The sequence below is a fragment of the Xiphophorus hellerii genome, chromosome 5, assembly GCF_003331165.1.
Source record: "Xiphophorus hellerii strain 12219 chromosome 5, Xiphophorus_hellerii-4.1, whole genome shotgun sequence".
Classification (NCBI taxonomy): Eukaryota; Metazoa; Chordata; class Actinopteri; order Cyprinodontiformes; family Poeciliidae; genus Xiphophorus; species Xiphophorus hellerii.
This window is the reverse complement of record NC_045676.1, coordinates 20,697,995-20,719,224: the sequence shown is the minus strand read 5'-3', so window position 1 is coordinate 20,719,224 and position 21,230 is coordinate 20,697,995. Positions and strand designations below refer to the sequence as shown.

The window sequence follows — 21,230 nt, the reverse complement described above, 5'->3', positions numbered from 1 at the left end:
GGCCTGACTCATTTGTCAATTCTTATCTTTTTCTGTTACAGGTGAGGCTGACGTTGTACAAGAAGTACTTCAAGACCATTGGGTTGGCCATCATTATTCTCATCGTCTTCCTTTACGCCTTCCAGCAGGGCGCCTCTCTGGCCTACAACTACTGGCTTAGCATGTGGGCCGATGATCCAGTTGTTAATGGCACACAGATTGATACAGATCTCAAACTGTCTGTGTTTGGGGCTCTGGGATTTGTGCAAGGTCAGTGAGTTGGTTTAGTTTAGTGTTCCAACATTAATTCTATGTCAACTGGTTGTTGGCAACTTAATAATATTAATAATATTCTTCTCTCACAATGCTTTAGGAATTGCCATCTTTGGTACCACTGTTGCCATCTCCATCTGCGGCATTATTGCTTCCAGGCAGCTGCACATGGACCTGCTGGTCAACGTTCTCCGCTCTCCAATGTCGTTTTTCGAGAGCACGCCCAGTGGCAACCTCCTGAATCGCTTTGCTAAAGAGATTGATGCCATCGACTGCATGGTCCCTGAAGGCTTGAAAATGATGCTGAGCTATGTCTTTAAACTTCTGGAAGTCTGCATCATTGTGCTGATGGCGACGCCCTTTGCAGCTGTGATCATCCTGCCTCTTGCTTTCCTTTACGCCTTCGTCCAGGTACCTGCGGCAATAGTTCCCACAAATACGTCTTTAGAAGCAAAATCTGAATTTCTTTGCTGTATGTTATTGGAATGCTCTGGGGTCCAAAATCAACTCTGCTGACATAAATTTAACTCGCATTCATTTTGAATTATGGGAAAGCCCTCTGTGCTCCTTTTTGTTGAGCCTGTGAAAGCTGGTGTTTTACTTTTCCACTGTGGGTCCACAGAGCTTCTACGTCGCCACATCCTGTCAGCTGCGCCGGCTGGAGGCTGTGAGTCGCTCGCCCATCTACACCCACTTCAATGAGACTGTGCAGGGTGCCAGCGTGATCCGAGCCTTCGGGGAGCAGCCCAGGTTCATTCTGCAGGCTAATGAAAGGGTCGACTTCAATCAAACCTCCTACTTTCCCCGCTTTGTCGCCACTCGGTGAGCAGATTTGTGTCTTTGGTCAAAGGCTTGGTTCCTGCACAGAGGAATTATAGCTTTAAGCATAGTTAATAAAATGTTAATGGAAATACCAAGAGTGTTTAGTTTCATATTGCCTCCTGTAGTATTGGCAGGTAGCAAAACTTTTCTGACCAGTGCTAAATCATTATTACATTCATAGGTGGTTGGCGGTCAATCTGGAGTTTGTGGGTAACGTTGTGGTCCTTGCTGCTGCCATTCTTTCTGTGATGGGGAGAAGCACTCTGAGTCCAGGCATTGTCGGTTTGGCTGTGTCACATTCTCTCCAGGTAGGATATTATATCTTCACACACATAGAAAAGAACTATCGAAAGGGTTTTTCTCATTATCCTTAAAAGTGGTGTTAATTCAGTTTTTCATCAGGCTTTTGGAAGATCTTGCAAAGGTAATGACGGGGAGTAGAAAGAAAATGAGGGAAACGGCAACAAAATCTTGAAGAAAACTTACAAAGATATCCAAAAACTTGAAGAAATATTAAGCCAGACCACCCACCGAAGATTGCAAAAAGTGTTGGCTCTTTGTAGGCAGAGGTTACTTTATATTTTTGCACAGCGGCGAACATTCTATCCAAAATTCATAAAGAACATGAGAACCTGGCAGAAGCAAGCCCAGCCCTTTTAATGTGCAACTCAGTGCCAGTTAGCTTCGAAAACATGAAAAATTCACTGGTTTGCTTAGTCAGTAACTGGATGCTGCAAGTGAAGTAAACCACACTGCACTGTGTGTTGCAGGTGACGGGAATCCTCAGCTGGATCGTACGGTCCTGGACGGACGTGGAAAATAACATTGTTTCTGTGGAGCGAGTCAATGAGTATGCTGATACTCCCAAAGAGGTCGGTGCTCCAGTTACAAGCAAACGCTCAGCAGAACACCACAGGGACTCATCTTGATCTCAACTTCCCCTTTTCTACTGTCTCTTACAGGCCAGCTGGAGTACAGAGGGCAGCTCTTTGCCTGTGGCTTGGCCCCAGAGCGGCACTATTGAGTTACAGGACTACGGGCTGCAGTACAGGAAAGGCCTGGAGCTCGCTCTAAAAGACATTACGCTGCATATTAACCCAAAAGAGAAGGTGATTTATCATCTGTTGTTTGTAATCACTAACGCTTTTTAAAATGTTGGATTGCAAAATGTTCCTATATTTACTTTCAGAAATGTTTGTTTATTAGGTTGGAATTGTGGGTAGAACAGGAGCTGGGAAGTCCTCACTTGCACTGGGAATCTTTAGGATCCTCGAGGCTGCAAAGGGAAAGATCTTTATTGACGGAGTGAATATTGCTGACATTGGACTCCATGACCTCAGATCTCGCATCACAATCATTCCTCAGGTGAAGTAGCACAGATGGAAACTAAGTTATGCCTTTGATCATGTAAACTGCCGTAGCCACGTATCTTTCTTTAGGGTTAGACAAACTGTTTACAATAATAATTTCTTCTGTTCCCCTTCACAGGATCCTGTGCTTTTCTCAGGCTCCCTCAGGATGAACCTGGACCCCTTTGACACCTACACAGATGAAGAAATTTGGAGCTCTCTGGAGCTTGCTCACCTCAAGACATTTGTGTCTAATCTGCCTGATAAACTCAACTACGAATGCTCAGAAGGAGGCGAAAACCTCAGGTAAACATTTCTATATCCGTATGATATTTTGCAACAGAGCTGCAGCACCAGACGTTCTTTTTACACGAGTCCCATAGGAGCTACTATGAAGACATCTTGAATATAATTGTGTGTCTCCACGTTTTCTGTGTAGCTTGGGTCAGCGCCAGCTAGTCTGCCTGGCCAGGGCCTTGCTGCGGAAAACCAAGATCCTGGTTTTGGACGAAGCAACGGCTGCTGTGGATCTGGAAACGGACACTCTCATTCAGTCGACAATCCGCACACAGTTTGAGCACTGCACTGTGCTGACCATTGCTCACCGACTTAACACTATCATGGACTACACAAGGTACACCACCTCAATATTCAGAGTCTGTGAAAACCAATTTATATTAAGGTGTGAATTGTTTCTCTGTGCTGGTAAAATGACAGGGGAAATATCTGCAGAAAGATTAAACACATTGGATGTTTTTGATAGGAAACTTTAGCTATTAGATACACCTGTAAATATTTAAGCTACAGCTTCTATTTGAAAAGATTTGCCACAATTATCAAAGTAGTTTGAAAACGCAATGAATATTTTATTAACGGATTATGGAAAAAATGTAGTTTTAGTACTCAGTACTAAAACTACTGTTTTATTTTATTTTAGCCAATCTGGGTAAAATAATAGCAAAACGGATTTGATCGAAATGTTTTTCCTATTGATTTTAAGGATTGATGGAGTTTTTGATGCTATCTGGCGTCAAACATAGGCTAAGTCTGTGTTTGGTGTACTGTCAAATCTTAGTGAATTTTGTAAGTGTCTCTGCTATGTACAAAAAAGCTTTATTGCTGTCTACTGAAAGATTAATTGGAAATATCTCAAATATAGTAATACATACTTGAATGAAATTCATTTAGAGAGCAGATCAGGAGATGTGATCTTGAGTCTGAAAACATTTAACACCAGAGGGCGCTATATGGTAGTGAATTGTGTATTACAAAATAGATGGGATGCATTTTCACTGCAGTCCTTACATTAAGTCAGAGTAATAACCTGAGGATATATTTGCCATATGAAAATAAATGCCAAAGTGGGACTGGCTTATGAGGGAAAATATTAAAAGTTGACCTTTAAACTAAAACCTACCCATCTGTCCTAATGAACTCAATTTTGAGATTATATTTATTAAATTCCCCAAGCTTGAAATTAATCAGAGAAATCAAAGGTCATTTATTGTACAAAGATCAGTGACGGCTAATCACTGGAGGGTGCATAGCCTTTATTTAAACAAAATAAGAATCTAAATACTAAAAGTGATGTGAAGCTCGCTGGTTTTGGCAATATCAAAACTCTAAGCCCAGAGTTTTCTCAGTGTGGTTGGTATGTTCTACTGGGCAATGAACCAAGCAACTGGGTTTGTTTAGAGCCTATGTTTCTTGGAATAGTGTGGCATGAGAAAGAAAGTACGCCAGGAGATCTGTGTTCAGGAACAGACTTGCTAGGGAAGTGCTTGGCTTCCTAACGAAAATACTGGCAGTCCTAGTTTATTTGGTTTTTTGTGTGTTTATTGACTGAACAAACCATATATAAGAAAACAAAACAAATCATAAGACTTTCTAAAAAATGCACACATACAAAGACTTCTAGTGGTAGTTGTGATGCTAGTTGAATTCAAGAGTGTATGTATTACCTGCTCAGAAGTTGACTTAACTGTGCAACATTATTTATTGGGTCTATAAATGTAGACATTCATAATCTAAATCTGCATCTCTGTTTTTGCAGGGTGATTGTCATGGACAGAGGCCACATTTCTGAGATGGACTCTCCAGCCAACCTCATCTCACAGCGGGGACAGTTTTACCGAATGTGCTTGGAGGCTGGACTGGTTTAGGTCTCCTCGTACCGTTGAGCGGATGGCCTTGATGTACAGATGTGGGACCTTTTTTTGTGCGGCCCTTCAGCAAACATGAAATCCTGCCCTTCCAAGCTTTGTGGCATCTCCAAACTATTCCAGCAAGGGCATTGTCGATGAATCTCATGAGCAGCTGCTGACACAGTCCCTTTCATATTTGTTTTTCCATTTTAAAAACCCAAAGACACCTTGTTCAAATTCAGGAAAAGACTTTTGTTAACCTCAGAGGACGGACAGTCAAACCAAAGCTCTGGAGGATTGTTGAGTCCTAAAGCTACAACAAAATGTACATAGGGAAGTGAAGGTTTAGAAGCCAAAGGCTTGAAGAGTACCACAAATTTTTATGATTTTCATTCTCTTTAAGGATGGGAGATGTATTATTTGTGTATTTTTTGTGTTTTAAAGCACAAGACATTTATTGATGTTGTCTCAGGCGTAGACATTGATGTTTACTTATTCTTTTTAGCCTTCTATACCAAAAAAGAGGCACTTTTGTACTTGCAAACTGACAGAAGTCTATATTTTTGTCTTCTTCTCTTAGAGATTGGGATGGGAAATATTCTGATACATTAACCTTTGCAAGGTTTATGCTTGCAAAGCTGAGAGTTATGAGGCTGTCATAGGCTCCGAAATTCAAAACTTGGGGCCGTTTTCATTTTATATGTCAGGGAGAAGGAGGAAAAAGAGACGGCGAAGTAAGCCAAGACATTAGCTGTGGTCCAACTATGTTGTGGCTGGTAGTTTATTTCTGTCAATGTAAACACATAAAAAAGGCAACAGACCTTATTGGTCAGACTTAACCTGAAACCGGTAGTGAAAACCACCATGAATGAAGAGAATGCCTCTTTAAAACAATGGTGACACATCTCTACGGGATCGTCACTGCCTACGCCACACAAACTCAGGCCATACCATACACAGAGAGCGACAAAAAAACAGTATTTTTCTCAAGGTGCTGACATGACGAACTGTAAATAGTCCACACAAGTGTTGATTCAAGGAAAGAACCCTATGAACTTTGAAAAGAGAAGAAGCATTTACTGTTTTTGTCTTACTGGTTTAGACAATGTGTTTTAAGAGAAGCCCAACTGTTTATTTATGTTGTTCGTCAAAATGTTTTAGTTGTCCTTAAAATTCTGAGGAATATATTATATTTATACTTTTTATAAGGAGCTTGTTTATTTTCACTGACCTTTAATGTACTGTCGTGTTCTATATAATGCTGGATAATAAAGTTTATTTGAATATGTTGTTATGTCTGACTCAAAGTTTTTGTTAGTGTTTTTTTTTTATCTGTTCAACCAACTTAGAGAGGTTTGCAAAACTATTTATTCTCATTGAGTTTTTTTCAAGGAGAATAAAAAAGCTTGTTTCAGCAGTAAACAGGTCAAGGTTCGCTGTTGAAACTGTGTCATGTTTCAACAGCGAACCTTCATGTGTTTATATTATATGGACTTTATGTGATTGATTAGGTCATTCTAACACAAGAATATGGATTTGAAAAAACCATTGTTTGAAGGTTTAAGATTATTGTTCTGATGGATGCTCAAGACTGACCTGATTCACTCGACATGATGCTGCCACCACCATGTTTCACAATAAAGATAGTGAGTTCAGGGTGATGTACAGTTTTACTTTTTCACTTTTTCACCAAACCTTTGGGCTCATCTTCCCTTCTTCTGTCTGCCTGCTGTGCTCATGTTTTTACAGTTTGTTTTTTTTTTACTGGAAATTAGTTACTATATCTATATGCCCCAGAAATAATAAAGAAAATAGCACAAAAGTAGATCTGGAAATCCAAAAGACCACAAAGTAGCAGACCTACTGTTAATACCAAAATGTTTCACATAAAATCACCAAAGAGGCTCAGAAAATAAAAACAGTAACTATGATCACATTTATTGCTCAACAATTCCTAAAGTCCCACAAAAAAGAATAACACACAAAAATAAGACAAATAGGTATTGCCAAAAAATGCCATCAAAGACAGTGTGAGCCTCTCTTCAAAAGTCAGATAATATGCCCCCCCCCCCCACACACACACACACACACACACACCCACACACACGCCTACACACACACTTGATGAATAATGAATGACAATAAAGACAGGGGTAAAATGTACTGGGTAAAGGTTAACACAGTCTGTCAGTGAATCCGCAGGGAAAAGAACAAAGAAACAATGTCTTCATAATTGTTGTAACATTTGTTTTTCAGTCATAGTTTGAAATACATTTAAATTCCAAGAAACCCTCTCAAATGTATGTCCAAAAACTGATGGAGGAGTATTTTTTTTTTAATGTTGCCAACAATTGTGGAACATCCCTTTTACAAACTAGGCGGTAGATGGGAGAACTTGAAAGGAAAAAACAAACTCAAAATATATCTTATTAGAACTTATTTATTTGTCTTTTATTTATTTATTTATTTATTTTTGGTTTATTTTGTGTCCTATATCCAGTTATATAAGGTAAATAAATACCTTACATAACTGCATTGGTGTGTATTGTTTTGTAGTCTTTCGAGTCACTGTTGTAGATATAAAACTTGGCCGCTAGGTGGCAGATGTTTGTACAGCCAACCGTTATTCCAGGGTTTGTTTACACTCATTGCAATGGCGACCATCTCTGAGTTGAAGGATGGTAAGCGCTCTCTTTTAGTCAACTTCCTTATTTATTTTAGACCTAAAATTATTAATAAAACCTAGTTGTGCCGTGAAGGACGAGTCGGCATGACTCGTCCCGGGACTGGTTAGCTAGCATCATAACAAACCCGAAGCTCTGTTTTACCTGTCGATTCGTGGACATTTTAGCCAAGAGTTCACAGTTACTGAAAGGGCTTGGTGAATGATAGTCTCTTCTGTATTGTATTTGTATTTCAAGCATTAAAGCTTGAGTCTAAAACCTGTATTGTTTACCTCGAGCCCCTGTTAGTTTACTGATACTAGATAGCAACGAGCTAGTTAGCTAACTGCAATTACCTTTTGTTTCTGGGGGAAATCTGAGTAATACATATTAAAACCAGAAGTAGAAGTATTAAGCTCTCTTACGAGTTAAAAACTGGCTTATGATCATATCCCCATCTTTATAAGTCGTATTTAACAAATCAAGAATTGAAAATCTGAACCTTCATTCAATAATATGTGAATGAATTTTGGCATTTGCCGCACATCATTTTTCATTTTCAGAGTTCCTAAGTATTTTACAGGTCAGAGTATGCAAAGAAAACAAAATATATTTGTGTTTTCAGATCGTATTATTGTCTACAACGAGCTTCTTATCCGCTCTTCCGTCCATTCATTCTTTCAGGTTTGACTGGTTCTATGTTTAAAGCTGATGACTATAGAAATATTTGCAGCACATTAGTAGTAAATATTTAAAAATGGGTTGAAAAACTGGAAATTTGAGTGTGAAAAAGTATGGAGTTTTGATATGGAAATATGTAGCCTGTTCAACACTTTTTTTGAAAGTATTTGGCCTCTTTAACAAGCTCTGTTTCATGTACCATAATACTTAAGAAGTAAAACCTCTAGAAAGTTATTTTACACCACAGCAATGTTATTTACAGTACAGTTGGTGACGGATTTTATTTTTTTCTTGCAATAAAAAAATGATAAATCTGTGATTTTTAAAGCGACTTTGGCATCTAGTCATCTTTTCCTACTTACATGCCAGTTTAATTTGCATTTGAATGGGGAGGTAATCATAATTCAGAGAGAGACTGAACCTTTCAGCTGTGAGGCAGACACTGGAGTCCCGTGGCGTAATGGGCCAGCTGAAGGCTCGGATCCGAGCAGAGGTGTTCAGCGCCCTGGATGAGCAGCGGGGAGCGCGGCCGTCGCTGTCCCATGAAAACCTGCTCATAAACGAGCTCATCCGGGAATACCTGGAGTTCAACAAGTACAGGCACACAGCGTCGGTGCTCACAGCAGGTGGGTAATCAAAAGTGGCTTTTTCAAATGACAATGATTTCAATACGAACCCAAGCTAATTGTGTCAAGATCAAGCGCACACGTCATCATAAACCCATCGGCATTTTCACCTAAGAAAACTTTTACTTTTCTTTCAGATTTCACTTTCTGTTAGCTTAACTTGCTCTGATTTCACACCAACGATCTACTTCTCTCCAATGTTTGCTTTCACAGAGTCAGGCCAACCTGAAACTCCCTTGGACAGACAGTTTTTGGCCGCTGAGCTGAGAGTCTCGGAGGATGCAAGCTCCAAGTCTGTGTAAGGGTTGAGTCGGTATTTGAAAAATCTCAGCACAGTCTGCTGTGAACTTGGCACAAACACAATATTATCCTCACAGTGTATAATCTTAAATAAAAATGCCAGAGTTTTACAAACTTTCTGCAGCATTTTAAAATAAGAAAATCTAACTGATTTTATTTAACTCTCTGGCTTTGTTCAAAATCACAATCCAGTCAGTCTGAGGATGAGTTTTTATCTTTTCTGCTGTAACCAAAAAGATTTAGTTAACATAGTTTATTATCCATTCAATTCCTTACATACCTGTTTGTTTATACAATGTACTTACTTGAAAATACTAGGGAAAATCTTAGCAGTTTTTAGATCTCAGTGAACCTCGATCAATGTGATGATGTGAAGTGAGTTAAATGCAGCAGTAAATAATATTTCTATGTTTCAGATCAGGGTTTGGCTTTAAAGTTTGATGTCTGTGTCTTTTACTTTTAAGGCATTTGCTCACCCGGTAAATCACATTATACTGACCCAGAGCCGCATCTGGCAGCCTTATAGTTGAAATTATGAAGAAAGTGAAAAAAAAATAAAATAAATTACATATTTGCTGTTTTTATTATTCTTATGTTATAGACCTCTGCTGTATGGGCTGGTTTCTCACTTCCTGAACAGCAGTGATAACCGAGGGAAGGTTTTGCTGCGAGGTGCTGCTGTGAGTATCTCAGCTCCTGGACATGATTCATGACATTCAGCTGCTGACCAGCGAAGCTCGTGGACTTAGAGGATGCTTTGACTCTCCCAGGAGTTCTGCGCCACCTACCTGAATACAACTTATTTTCTAATATTTTATTTTGTAATCTAGAAGACTTGCAGAATGAAAGGCTTAAAGGGGAGGATAAATGGTATGTTATAAGTTGTCAAAGTGTGGGGGGAGGGAGTTTTTCTTTTTTTTCCTTGTTCTCTTTACACCAGATGTGAACAATACATTTTGTACAAAAATTCAACTTATTCATATTTTGTGTTTACAAATATATGTCCGTTTACACTTTTGATAATACAGAATTCTTTATTTTAAGATATATTGAGCTTTATTCGGAAAAGGTGCTGTTTTAATTGTGTGCCACACGGTGGCGATATCACCACAGAAATGGTAAGGACTGCTGTTTGATCAGGATAACCTGACCCGTCCCAATACTGGTGTCCTGCAAGCTTTAAAGTCCTTCAATAAACCTGCCCTAAACATGCAGGATGCTAACATGTGTCTTGATAGCAGGTGTAGTAATTCAGTTATTCAGAATGAGGTGTGTTGCATCGGGGACTTCTTGTAAAAGACTCGGGACACAAGCCAGAAATGGACACCACCACCTTAGATGGTGCGTTTTTAAATAATTTTTTGTAGCTAGTTGCCTGGTTTCTCCAAGATCTAGATTTTTTTTTTTTTTTTTTTGTACAGACGTTTTCATAGTTTACTTGTTTTTATAAACAATTAACCCATAAAGTTACATTAACTTACATTTTATTTGAAAGTCTTTATGGTAATACAAAACTCAAATGTAATTGGGAGTCATAATCAGAATTTCGTCCATATCAGAAATCATTATTTATCATCAGTTTGCACCTTAGCACCATTAAATTCAGCCCAAATACGTCCAGTGGCTAATTTACCATAGTTTGAGAATGAAAGAAAACTAAACAGATCATATTTAGAAAATAGTGTGTTCTACTGTTTTCATAATTTACCTGTAGAACATTTGAATTGATGTTGAACATGTATTTGTAAGTTTCCAACTTTCTTAAATGTTACATTAAGAGGAAAGAAAGTGCCATAAAAGCCCATAAAGTTGCATATTGACTGTTGGAGCCGATGTTCCTGTTTTCCTGTTTCTACTTCATGGAACAGTTGTCTGCAAACAAGACAGCTTGTATAGTAGCATTGACTCCATTTGTCTTTTAGATGTAGCAGAGGAAAAAGTCATGTTTCCTTCCAAGCTCAAATTAACTTGAAATTGCATTCCAAGAGGGTCAAACATATCTATAAACATATTATTGCTCCAATGGATGGCCATCTATGGACATAAAGGCAAAGAAAATGAAACATTAGGACTGTGATCAAAATTTCTATATGTAAAAAAAAAATCCTGTTGTATGCTTTGTCATTTTTTCATTTTGACGCACCAGCCTGATGAGAGGTTCACATGCAAAGCAGTTTATCTAGGTTTGGTGATGGACGGCTTCTCGGTGACCTCATGTAATTTCAAAGTGCTCTTCAAAATAACATTTTATTTTGAGTTGTTAAAAATATTCCTGATTTTGTTCCATTTGGATGCGTTCACTTCACAGTATCTAGTTCTTGACTTTCTACTCACGTTATCTCCCTCCCTGCTTTTTTGGATTTGCCCCAGCTTTTAATAAGGGAGGAAGGGAAAATGTTTGGGCAAAGTAAAGTTCAGATCTTTGTTTTAGAACGCTCTGCTCTCTGCTCTGAAACTTTGTGTTCTTGCAGTTTAGTTTCATGATTTCTCACTAATGATGTGACTGAATGGACTTAAAAAGTATTTGTTACAGAACCAACCAAAGCCTATGAGGGGCCTTGACCGCAATTGGATTTGGGGCCCTAATTCCAGTCTGCATTTTTTTAATAATAGCATTAAATCAGTTGTGTAGCCAATGTTATGTCTGTGATTTATTAATTTGGTCTAGCAGTGCAGATTTTCATATAGAGTAAGGAAAGAGGGCCCAGTTTCCACACATTTATTATGTCATTTTGCATTTGTATTCATTTTGACTTCAACACACCGCAATAAACTTTAAGGATACAATCCAGGGTTTTTTTTTGTTTTTTTTTGCGGTAACAAACGTTTAGGAAGCATTGATTTCTCCTACAGTGTTTTACAAACTCCAACTTTCTTTAAGAGGCACACTGAAGAAACAAACAGGTAACTCCGCTTTGTGTATTTGGGTCGATGATGTTGCAAGCTGATCAGGCAGCATGATTAAACAGTATAGATGATATGAATGTAAACTGTTGAGATAGGAATTTGTAAAAAAAAAAAAAAAATGGGATAAAAATATGTAAAATATAGGTGGACGTACAAAAAAGAACACTAATAAGTTTTCTGGTGCCTTCTTTAACGTCACCAGGCATGTGCATAGTGTGTTTTGGGAAAGTAGATTTTTTCTTGAATGATCAACTTTTTACAACAAAATAGAATAGCATAACTTGTCATTACATGTTCGACTAGATATTCTTCCCTTGATTTATAATCACCTCTTGTCTTCACATGTTAAGGAACGCTAAATTTACCTGTCACTGATGACTGCAGGAAAATTGTCAGCTATCCCTTTCAAAGGCATCTTTGTTTCAACAATGCTGATGCTGTTGGACCATATTTAGTCACCAGGGCTTGGGGTTGTTGCTCATATGAGACTTTGAAAGCAACACAGAAAGCTGCAGAGATTCCACTCTCCTTATATGGCACACATTGCAGCCTCGCTGCTCCACGCTTCTGCTGTCTTACTTTCCCCCTTCTTCTCATCTCCTGCGTTTGTTTGATCTCTTCCACGTTTCTCAGCCAGCGTACCTCCTCCATAAACACCTCCCCATCTTTATGATGCTGGTCTATCATCAGGGCGCGTGTGTTCGGCACGCTGGCACGCCACAGCACAGCGTTTTTTGCATCTGGGACTAAACAGGCCATAGCCATCGGAAAGCCGCTTGATTTATTGGAACAAACAGAATGGTGTCCTTATATAGGAAGTTCCATTAGGGAGAAACTGGAAAAGGATGGATGCAGCAAGGAGGGGGGATTTGTTTTCCATACTGGAATGTGGAGGGTGTAAAAATGGAAAACTCACAAAGAAAACTTACAATAATCTGTTTAACTATGAGTCGTGTGCTGGGGGGAACTCTCCAGAGACGTTACAGTGAAGGGGAATCCTCTGGTTTTCCTTATCAGGACAGGGAGCACATTTCATGATCCATACGCTGGACTGGAGCCCACAGACATTCGTTGCCATTTCTGTCTTCACTAGATAATTTACGTTATTTAGTTTTTAATCAACATCCAATGTGTTCAGGTACAGTTCTCAGTTTCTCAAAATAGAACTATTATGGTGAGGCCTACTAAACAATTAGCAATGACATAGAAATGGTGAAACCCTCCTCTTCAGGGGCTTAAATGTAACCATGTGTTTTACTCATCATGTTGTTTCCTTCTGGTAACAAGACTCTTCAAGCCTTTATTATATTTTATGAAATGGCCATAGCCTCGTTGGCTAAATAATGCACTGCTTTGTCATGTTTTATTATTTAGAATAAATATATGACATCTCTTAAAGGAAAACGTAGAATATTACAATAATCCACAAGTTGTCCTTTGTGGAAATCTTGGCTTTTTTATGATAATAATATTAAAGTGTGACATATTTATTTGAAAAATTAACCAAACTGTAACAAAATCCTGACCAACTCACTATTTCGTTGCTTTTTGTCTTCTGCCTTGTCACTATCAGACTTGTTTGCGTTCCTCTTCATAATTTAGAGAAGATTAGTTAAAAACCAAACATCACATGTTAACTCCAGTTTATTTACTTCACTATTTTAAGCATAAAAATGAAGAACTCTAAACCTTTTTATCAATTTTGCTATGTTACATCAAAAATGTCACAACTGCTTATCTTCCAAGATATGCCAATATTTAATAATATGTTTGGTAGTGTAAGGCTACAGGGTTACATTACATTTCAGAGCTTCTTTCTTGCACCAACTCCAGATGGTCCAAGCCGGTACGTAAGAACATTACGGTTGAGGAGGAGAATTACCAAAACGGTGGACAGAGGTACCAGAGACTGGCAGGTTTTGACAACCAAAATCTCAGAAAAATCGACACAGCAAGCAGATGAAGGAACTAAAGGTGGAGATAAAACAGCAGAACAGATAAAATGATGGGAACCTGGAAAAGAAAAACTAAAAACCTTGAACCACAGATATGGTGATAATGATTAAACGAGTTAGTAAATGTGTAATGGTTAACAAATAAGGACCTATTGTGTAGGGAGAATCTGAAAACTAAAACATTCAATCATGACAGAGAGAAAGAATAAAAGCAGTCCATCTCTCTTTCATAAAAAAACATCTTTTTTTTTCTAAAAGGCTTTAGTAGCATTACTAAGATTTTCAAACTTGCACCTGATTTCATAAATCTTCCTTTCAGCTTAAAGTGGATATGATTGGTCTGATCACAAACATCGAATAATTTGGGCTTGTTTTGTTGCCAAATACTCCAGGCCCTGATTGCAGTCATTGATTGGACCATATGACCAAATAAAATATGAGGACATCTGATTGACTTACCTTTCGTAAACACATAATTTAAATAAACTTTCTCTCCCAATGTGTCCATTTAAAAGGAGATAAACAATATTTACCAATTGCCAGCCAGGTGTTGCTTGAGGTTAGAAATAAATTATTTTAGTGTCTTGCATAAAGATCAAATCATGTTAATTGTGATATGTAAAACCCTAGTTGTACTTTCTCTTTCTCATTATTGCGTCTAAGCACAGATATTGACCTAAATTAAACTGTGTAGCACAAGTAAATCCACTGTCAGGGTAATCTCCTTAAGTATTTTAGTCTATAATAATACAAGGTTGCATGCGGTATAAATTTGATTTCTTATCCTCTGTAACTTCATCAACAGTAGTTTTCTTCTGTTTAACCCGCTGGTGGACCTTACTGCGCATGTCCGCAGCCTCGGTCCTCTATGCTGGTGGAGGAGGTGGAGGAGGCGAGAGGGAGGAACAGTTTAAATGGTAAGGCTTTTAAATTGACGGGGTTCATTTGGACTGCTTGCTTGGGGAGTACCTCGTCGACGCCCACCTTCTCCAAACTCCAGCTTTCCAAATCCGAATTTTCTTCACGTTATGTGAGTAGTTTATAGCGGAGGGATATCTTTAAATTGATTGAAGTGCACCTGTCAGACTTCAGCAATCCGCTACGGCACTTTTTAACTTAACCGCATTTCTGCTTCTTTTTTTTTTTGCCTACTTTTCCTGAAATTGGATATAATTGGCTAATTAGCCCGTCGAATTGTGTGAGCGTAAGTTATTAGTCAACTCATGTTCTTGTTATGAGTAACCAATTAACGCGTTCGGATTAACTAATGACATTTTTTGTCTGTTTCGTGTTCAGGTGATTTTGTTTGTTATTTGACAGGCCAGATAATATGTGTAAGACAAGTTGCACAATGTTGCTATCTCTAGAGCGATAATTATACTAGGCTGCTTTGTGAATATAACAAATAAGGTTGACCAAGGAGTAATTTTATTGCTAATTCAACAGACCAAGTTGTTTAATAGAGAGATGCAGGATTGAGAATAAAAAGGAAGTCCCACTTTTATCTCAGTAAAAGCATGACTCTGACCATTAATGGCGTTTCCTGTTTTCCAAATATAGTCCTATGAAGTTAATGCTTGTATGACAATCATGCTTAATTTATTTGGAGGTCGGAGATGCAGAATGTCAAGGCAAACTAGAAATGCTCTCCTGTTCTCATGAACATAGGCGTGAAATTATTACTGGGTTTTGGGCCAAATCTTTTTGAACCACAATTAGACCTTAACGGGTGTTTGAACGATGAGTGGGGATATTGAGGTTTTATTTTGTGACAGTTTCATTATATTTGTATGCTGTCACGAAGGAATTTGTTCTCACTGAAGGAGCAGGGAGTTTTGATTTCACTAAATTTGTATTCTGTGTTCAGCCTGATGGCTCTGCATTCGTATAGTTTATGATTCTTTGCAGAAATCAAGTGCTAGGTTCAGAAAACATGATTCTGTTTATGTTTTTTTTTATGCTGTAGTCCTAAATGCGTTCAGGTTTCTTAGTTTGATGATATCAGAAATGTTTGTGGAGCATTTCGGATAGGAAATTAGAAACATGATTTACTGGCCTTTAAGGTCAAATTTCCCCTACCACAAATAGAAAGGTCATAAAGTCTCCAGGGCCGTATCTTCACTAGTTTATTATTTTAAACCGAGACATTATTAGTGCTTCAAAATGACTTTGAACACATTTTTTTAAGTTGGGAATTTTATTGCAACCCTAATTATACAGACATATTCTAAAACATATGGTGTTCACACTGAATTATATTTAACATAATTCAATTTGCTTAATTGTAGATTGGCTGTAGACATTGTAACTGATTATGAGTGTTTTTATCTCAAGTTTTTAGTTTGTTTATGTCAAACTCTCACAACCACTTCAGTCAGCCTTCTTTAAGATGCAAAAACTTTGACGCAACATTTTAAATGATCAAAGGCTTGATGTGGGTATTAAATGAAATTGCGTAAAAGGAAAGCTGGAGGAGCATGAGGAGGAGCAGTGTCTCCTTTAAACACGGGGTGTGTCAGGAAATGTCTGTTAACGTTTATCTGCAGACCATCAGAGCATCAGCTGATTCCCCTGTCTCTCACAATCCCTTACAAAGACTTTCATCTCTGGTCTTTGACCACTTTTGATAGGTTGATGGAAGGTTTTTAGGTGGTCATATACTTTTTAAATAGTCTTTTTTTTTTTTTGTCTCAGTGGACTGTTTATAAGTGTTCTCGGGAAGGTTGGGGCTGTTTTATTACTTAGTTCCCACTCAGTTTGTGACAGTCTCCACAAATAAAAAGATAAAAGCAAGGGTCTGCAGAGAGAAAGATTTGTGATTTATGATGCATCCAGAAAGCTTCACAGAGTTTCTTATGAATACAGAAGTATGTTTTTGTTTGTTTGTTTTTTTGTTTTAGATTTATTTAACCAAACTAGCTGTATTTGTTGACTTGCCCATTAAGGGGTGAAAAATATCACTGATAATTGTTTAATAAATTTGATGCTTCTGTGATGGAGAAGTGGGCGCTGTCTTTAACAAACAGTTCACTAAATCCGTGGTTTCATTTCTGTTGTGTTCAGTTAGACGATAATCCGATGAGAATGCTATAAAATAGGATCCATATCACTTTTATACCCAAACAGTGTTGGTTCATACAGTCTTAGGAATGGAAACCTCATGGAAGAAATGATTTCCTCCAGGTTTTCTTGAATTAAACTCAATCTATTTCCCTATCAACTTTCTTCTTGCTGTTAAAGAGAAACCTCCTCACAGCATGATGCTACCACTACCATGTGTCACAGTGATGATGGTCGAGTTAGTTTTATGCTACACATTTTGTGTGAAGGGTAATAATAAGCAGAGATTGTCTTCTTTAGTCAGCAAAGCTGGAAAGCTGCTCCACCTTGCATGGGAGTCACTGTAGACGCCCGTCTGCCTTATACTCTTACTTTCTCTGCAAAGCACCAGAAGGATGCAGCTACTCTAGTTTGTTATAAGTTGCCTTCCTCTGCAGGTCTCTGTAACAGCTAGACACTTGCTCATAATGCAGCCACAGACTGCAACATTTAAAAATGAATTCCAACAGGGGCCCATGTGAAGCATGGCTGTTAAAATCCTGAGCCCCCTCAGCCTCTCTGCCTCGCTGTTATCATTTTGCAGTAAACGACAAAGCCGACCAGAGACATACTATTCCCTATATGGGCTTTGTTTGGGAATTCACTTGCCTTGCTGTTTAGGTCCACAGAAAGGAGCCCTGCTCCAGAGAAGGAGCCCTTATATGGTCATCACAGCACGAGACTGAAGCTTCCCTAAGCAGGAGACTGAGAGGGAGAGAGAGAGATATGGAGGGACAGGGAGAAAAAAATGGTGGTTATTAAATTTAAGAGGAACTCGATGGTTCAGTAGCAGAACAAGTCGCTCTGTATGAGTTGTTTGGGTTGTCTTTCAGATAAATCTGTTGACACAATGTTGTGAGGTTAATTAAAACCAATTTCCCAGCCTCAGTCGTTATGTCGGCAGTTGAGAGGGGAATTGTTTGTTCGTTTCCCGTGTGACGTGTGGGGTCGAGAGGGAGGTGGACGTCCGTGAGAATGGCTGCCTTCTGAAACTCCCTAATGGGGGGGGGACAAAAAAAAAACATTTTGTCTTTTAGCTATAAGCAAGACATAATTTTACTGGATTACAGTTCTTTGAAAAGGTATGCACGGTTATCATCTTCTATTTTGTCATGTTGCAAAGTTTGAATGTATTTTGTGTAATATATATGAATAGAAAGGAAAAAATATATTTTTTGTTTACAAATAAAAATTTGAAAAGTGTGGTGAGCATTTGTGTTTAGGCCCCCTCAGTCAAAACTTTGTAGAACCTCCTTTTGTTGCAATTATGGCTGCATCTCATTTCTTCTCTGCAGAATAGCTCAAAGACAGTCAGACTGGATGGGGAGCATTCATTCCCAATTGCATTTAAATCTGGACTTTGACTAAGAGATGAAAATAGTTTCATTTAAACCACCGCAGTGTAACTATGGCTGTAAGGCCATTGATCCGCTGGAAGGTGAACCTCTATCTCAGTCTCAGGTTGTTTGATACAAGTTTATTTTTCAGTAATGAGTCATCAGTTCTCACCATGACTCATGGTGATCCCACCACCATGCTTTAATCTGGAAAATGTGAGTTCCATCTGACCAGAGCATCCGACTCTATATGTTTGCTGTGTTCTCTACCTGGCTGATGGAAACTTGAGATGTTGCTCATGGTTTTACTTGAAGGCCAGGTTTGTGGAATACAACTAATATTTCTGCCATCAACAGATTCTCCCTCCTGAGCTGTGAATCTCTGCAGCTCCTCCAGAGTCACCATTGGCCCCTGGGTTACTTCTCTGACCAATACTTTGCTGGGTTGCTTTGTTTTCTACAGCAGTTTCCCGTAGAGGTTTTATATCAGGGTCATTCTGATTATGAATATAAATGCAAACCAAGCTGAAGATATTTGGATATTTGTTTGCAAGAACATTTATTTAGCACACAGTTACAATAATATACATCTATGTTTTTGAATGCATTGTGGAAAATATGAAGAAGTTGAAAGGACTTGTTCCAATGTTCATGCTATTCTTTCTCTCTATCCTCAAATGAGAACCTTTACACTTCGATTGTGATCCCGTAAATATGGTTTCGTTCGACTGTAACATGGCTTCTCCATGTGCCATCCATTTTTAACATTTAATGCACCGATTCTTTTCAGCGTCTGGCCCTCCACCACTAGCCAAGATGTCCAGCAAGGCCCCGACAGAGGACGAGAAGTTCCTTTTCGTCGATAAGGACTTCCTGAACAGCCCCATGGCTCAGGCCGACTGGGCGGCCAAGAAGCTGGTGTGGATCCCCTCAGAGAGGCACGGCTTCGAGGCGGCCAGCATCAAGGAGGAGCACGGCGACGAGGTGCTGGTGGAGCTGGCTGATAACGGCAAGAAGGCAACCATCAACAAGGATGACATCCAGAAGATGAACCCGCCCAAGTTCAGCAAGGTGGAGGACATGGCCGAGCTCACCTGCCTTAATGAAGCCTCTGTGTTGCACAATATACGTGAGAGGTACTTCTCCGGGCTCATTTATGTAAGTACGCTAAAGAAAACATGCAAATTGCCTCTGAGTGTTATTGATTGTGCATATTGGCTTGACCTGGATCTGAAGGAAACACTTATAATATCTTGGCTTTATTTTGGCTGAAATATCCTTGCATGAACACATTTTCTTACAAAAACACAATTTCCTTACTAACTGTCTTCCAACAGCCATGAAGGCAAAAACATCCTCCAAGTTTTGAATGTGGCATTTTTGTGTTTTCACAGACGTACTCTGGCCTGTTCTGTGTGGTGGTGAACCCGTATAAAATGCTGCCCATCTACTCCGAGAAGATCATCGACATGTACAAAGGGAAGAAACGGCATGAAGTCCCCCCACATATCTATTCTATAGCTGACAATGCCTACAGAAACATGATGCAAGGTAGGATTTCTCCTGCAGTTGGTTCTCTGTCTGTCACTCCGTTAAATCCCTGCAGTGAAGTTAGAATCGATTTAAATGTCCATTTCGGCTTTTGACTGGAGGATTATTTTTGATGAATCGCCTGTGATTTACTCAGCTTCTGAATCAGAATTAAATGAGTCAATATTAAATTGATGTACTTTAATATTGACAATAAAATATTGTTTTATAAGTTGATTTCTAAAACATGTATTCAGTTTGTGAAATTGAATATTTTTATTAATTTCTAACAGTTTTTTTAAAAACCGTCATACTGAGTGATTTATACTTTGAATAGTGATACCTTTTTATAATTTGTGTAACAAAAAAACTTTTTTTATTAATATAGAGGCTGTTTTTGGTTTAAGGCAATTTAGGTTTAGGGTCAGTTTTTAAAAAATATTACATTATATATGTCACAACTTATACCTTGTTTATTATGAGTAAATATGTTTGGTTTTACCTCTGTGGATTGGGTAGTTTTTAAGATTAACCCATTCTAAATTAGTCTTAATTAAAACAAAAAAAAAACTTATGCTATGTTTTTATTAACCTTGTCATTAGTTTGATATTTTGTTCAAATTTTGTTGATCTGTGTAGAGTTTTAAAATATTTAAGCTGGACCCTGAAAGTTTTCAAATTAAATAAAAGCTTTACAAATTAGCTTTTGTATAACTTTGAATATAAAACAATGCAGTACATTGCAAACATTTTGTACTAGAGTGGATCAAATATAATCCATAGTTTTCATAGCTGGAGGTGACGACTGTGGCCTTGGCAGAATCGTGCTTACAGTAAATGGCTCTTGGCTCAAACTGCAGTGATGCGATTTCACAACAGCTCATTTCCCACAGAATCTGTTTCCAGGGGGCTTTTGCACCACTTGATTTCATGTTGACATGAGGACATTTTCTCAAAGGAGTTGACATCTGGATTGAGAGATGGGCGGAGGGCAGTAAAGCATTTCCTTCTTCCAAAATCTCCCCTTCAGTTTGCTGCTACTTCTTCATGACACAGAATATTTGAAAGAAACTTATGAAGGATGATTTGCAGTTTTAATGGTGTCCAAAGTTGAATCATTCTGTGTAATATTAGAGCTTTCCCATTCAGAATGACTGTACATGTGGCAGAAAATTATTACCCAAAAAGGAAATGTAAGACATTGGTTCGTTTATTTATTTATTTATTGTAAAAGAACTGTTTGATTGCATATAATAGATGTTGCGGCCACGTCAAAAAGTAGATGCAAGTTATGCCAGCTTTCAGTTTTGTTTTTACATTTGCACATTTTTAGTGAGTTATACAGGTATTTAAAAAAAATGATCTAATGTCCTCTCTTAAAATAAATTGCAAAGATATTCATTATCCATTGAACTTCCTTTAAATGTGGTCTCATTTTAATCACAAACAACAGCATTGGGACGTAGTGTGACAAAACAACACACAGTAGTGCCTAATTGGGAAGTGTTAGTGAATTGGAACGTGGTTTTCTAACCTTTCAGAAATAAAAATCTGAAAAATCCCAT

The 21,230-nt window shown here is 38.3% G+C and overlaps 3 protein-coding genes across 8 annotated transcripts in view; all 3 read left to right on the top strand.

Annotated features, from left to right (window-relative positions):
• abcc6a (ATP-binding cassette, sub-family C (CFTR/MRP), member 6a) overlaps positions 1 to 5,856 on the top strand; it is a 31,970-nt gene extending 26,114 nt beyond the window's left edge. The window contains exons 22-31 of the mRNA XM_032562638.1: positions 42 to 249; positions 353 to 663; positions 875 to 1,074; positions 1,256 to 1,382; positions 1,845 to 1,946; positions 2,037 to 2,183; positions 2,281 to 2,439; positions 2,563 to 2,729; positions 2,863 to 3,057; positions 4,477 to 5,856. Coding sequence (XP_032418529.1) covers positions 42 to 249; positions 353 to 663; positions 875 to 1,074; positions 1,256 to 1,382; positions 1,845 to 1,946; positions 2,037 to 2,183; positions 2,281 to 2,439; positions 2,563 to 2,729; positions 2,863 to 3,057; positions 4,477 to 4,585 — 1,725 coding nt within the window. The 3' untranslated portion in view covers positions 4,586 to 5,856. The remainder of the gene's footprint in view (positions 1 to 41; positions 250 to 352; positions 664 to 874; positions 1,075 to 1,255; positions 1,383 to 1,844; positions 1,947 to 2,036; positions 2,184 to 2,280; positions 2,440 to 2,562; positions 2,730 to 2,862; positions 3,058 to 4,476) is intronic.
• Positions 5,857 to 7,132: 1,276 nt separating this feature from the next.
• On the top strand, positions 7,133 to 11,626 carry cep20 (centrosomal protein 20). 3 transcript variants are annotated; one of them, XM_032562639.1, is made up of 4 exons: positions 7,133 to 7,248; positions 8,340 to 8,537; positions 8,751 to 8,835; positions 9,439 to 11,626. In XM_032562639.1, the coding sequence occupies exons 1-4, from the start codon at positions 7,221 to 7,223 to the stop codon at positions 9,548 to 9,550; spliced, it is 423 nt and encodes a 140-aa protein (XP_032418530.1). In that variant the 5' UTR covers positions 7,133 to 7,220; the 3' UTR covers positions 9,551 to 11,626. The 3 variants fall into 3 exon arrangements, with proteins under 3 accessions (XP_032418530.1, XP_032418531.1, XP_032418532.1); XM_032562640.1 differs by having other exon boundaries at positions 7,161 to 7,248; positions 8,351 to 8,537; XM_032562641.1 differs by having other exon boundaries at positions 7,233 to 7,248; positions 8,305 to 8,537.
• A 2,994-nt stretch (positions 11,627 to 14,620) lies between these two features.
• The window catches only part of LOC116719831 (myosin-11), a 31,367-nt gene continuing 24,757 nt past the window's right edge, over positions 14,621 to 21,230 (top strand). For 3 of the 4 annotated variants that reach the window (XM_032562562.1, XM_032562560.1, XM_032562563.1), the window contains exons 1-3: positions 14,621 to 14,729; positions 18,926 to 19,293; positions 19,530 to 19,686. In XM_032562562.1, coding sequence (XP_032418453.1) covers positions 18,952 to 19,293; positions 19,530 to 19,686 — 499 coding nt within the window. In that variant the 5' untranslated portion in view covers positions 14,621 to 14,729; positions 18,926 to 18,951. Of the gene's footprint in view, positions 14,730 to 14,887; positions 14,904 to 18,925; positions 19,294 to 19,529; positions 19,687 to 21,230 lie in introns of those variants that run through there. The other variant, XM_032562561.1, reaches the window with a different exon arrangement.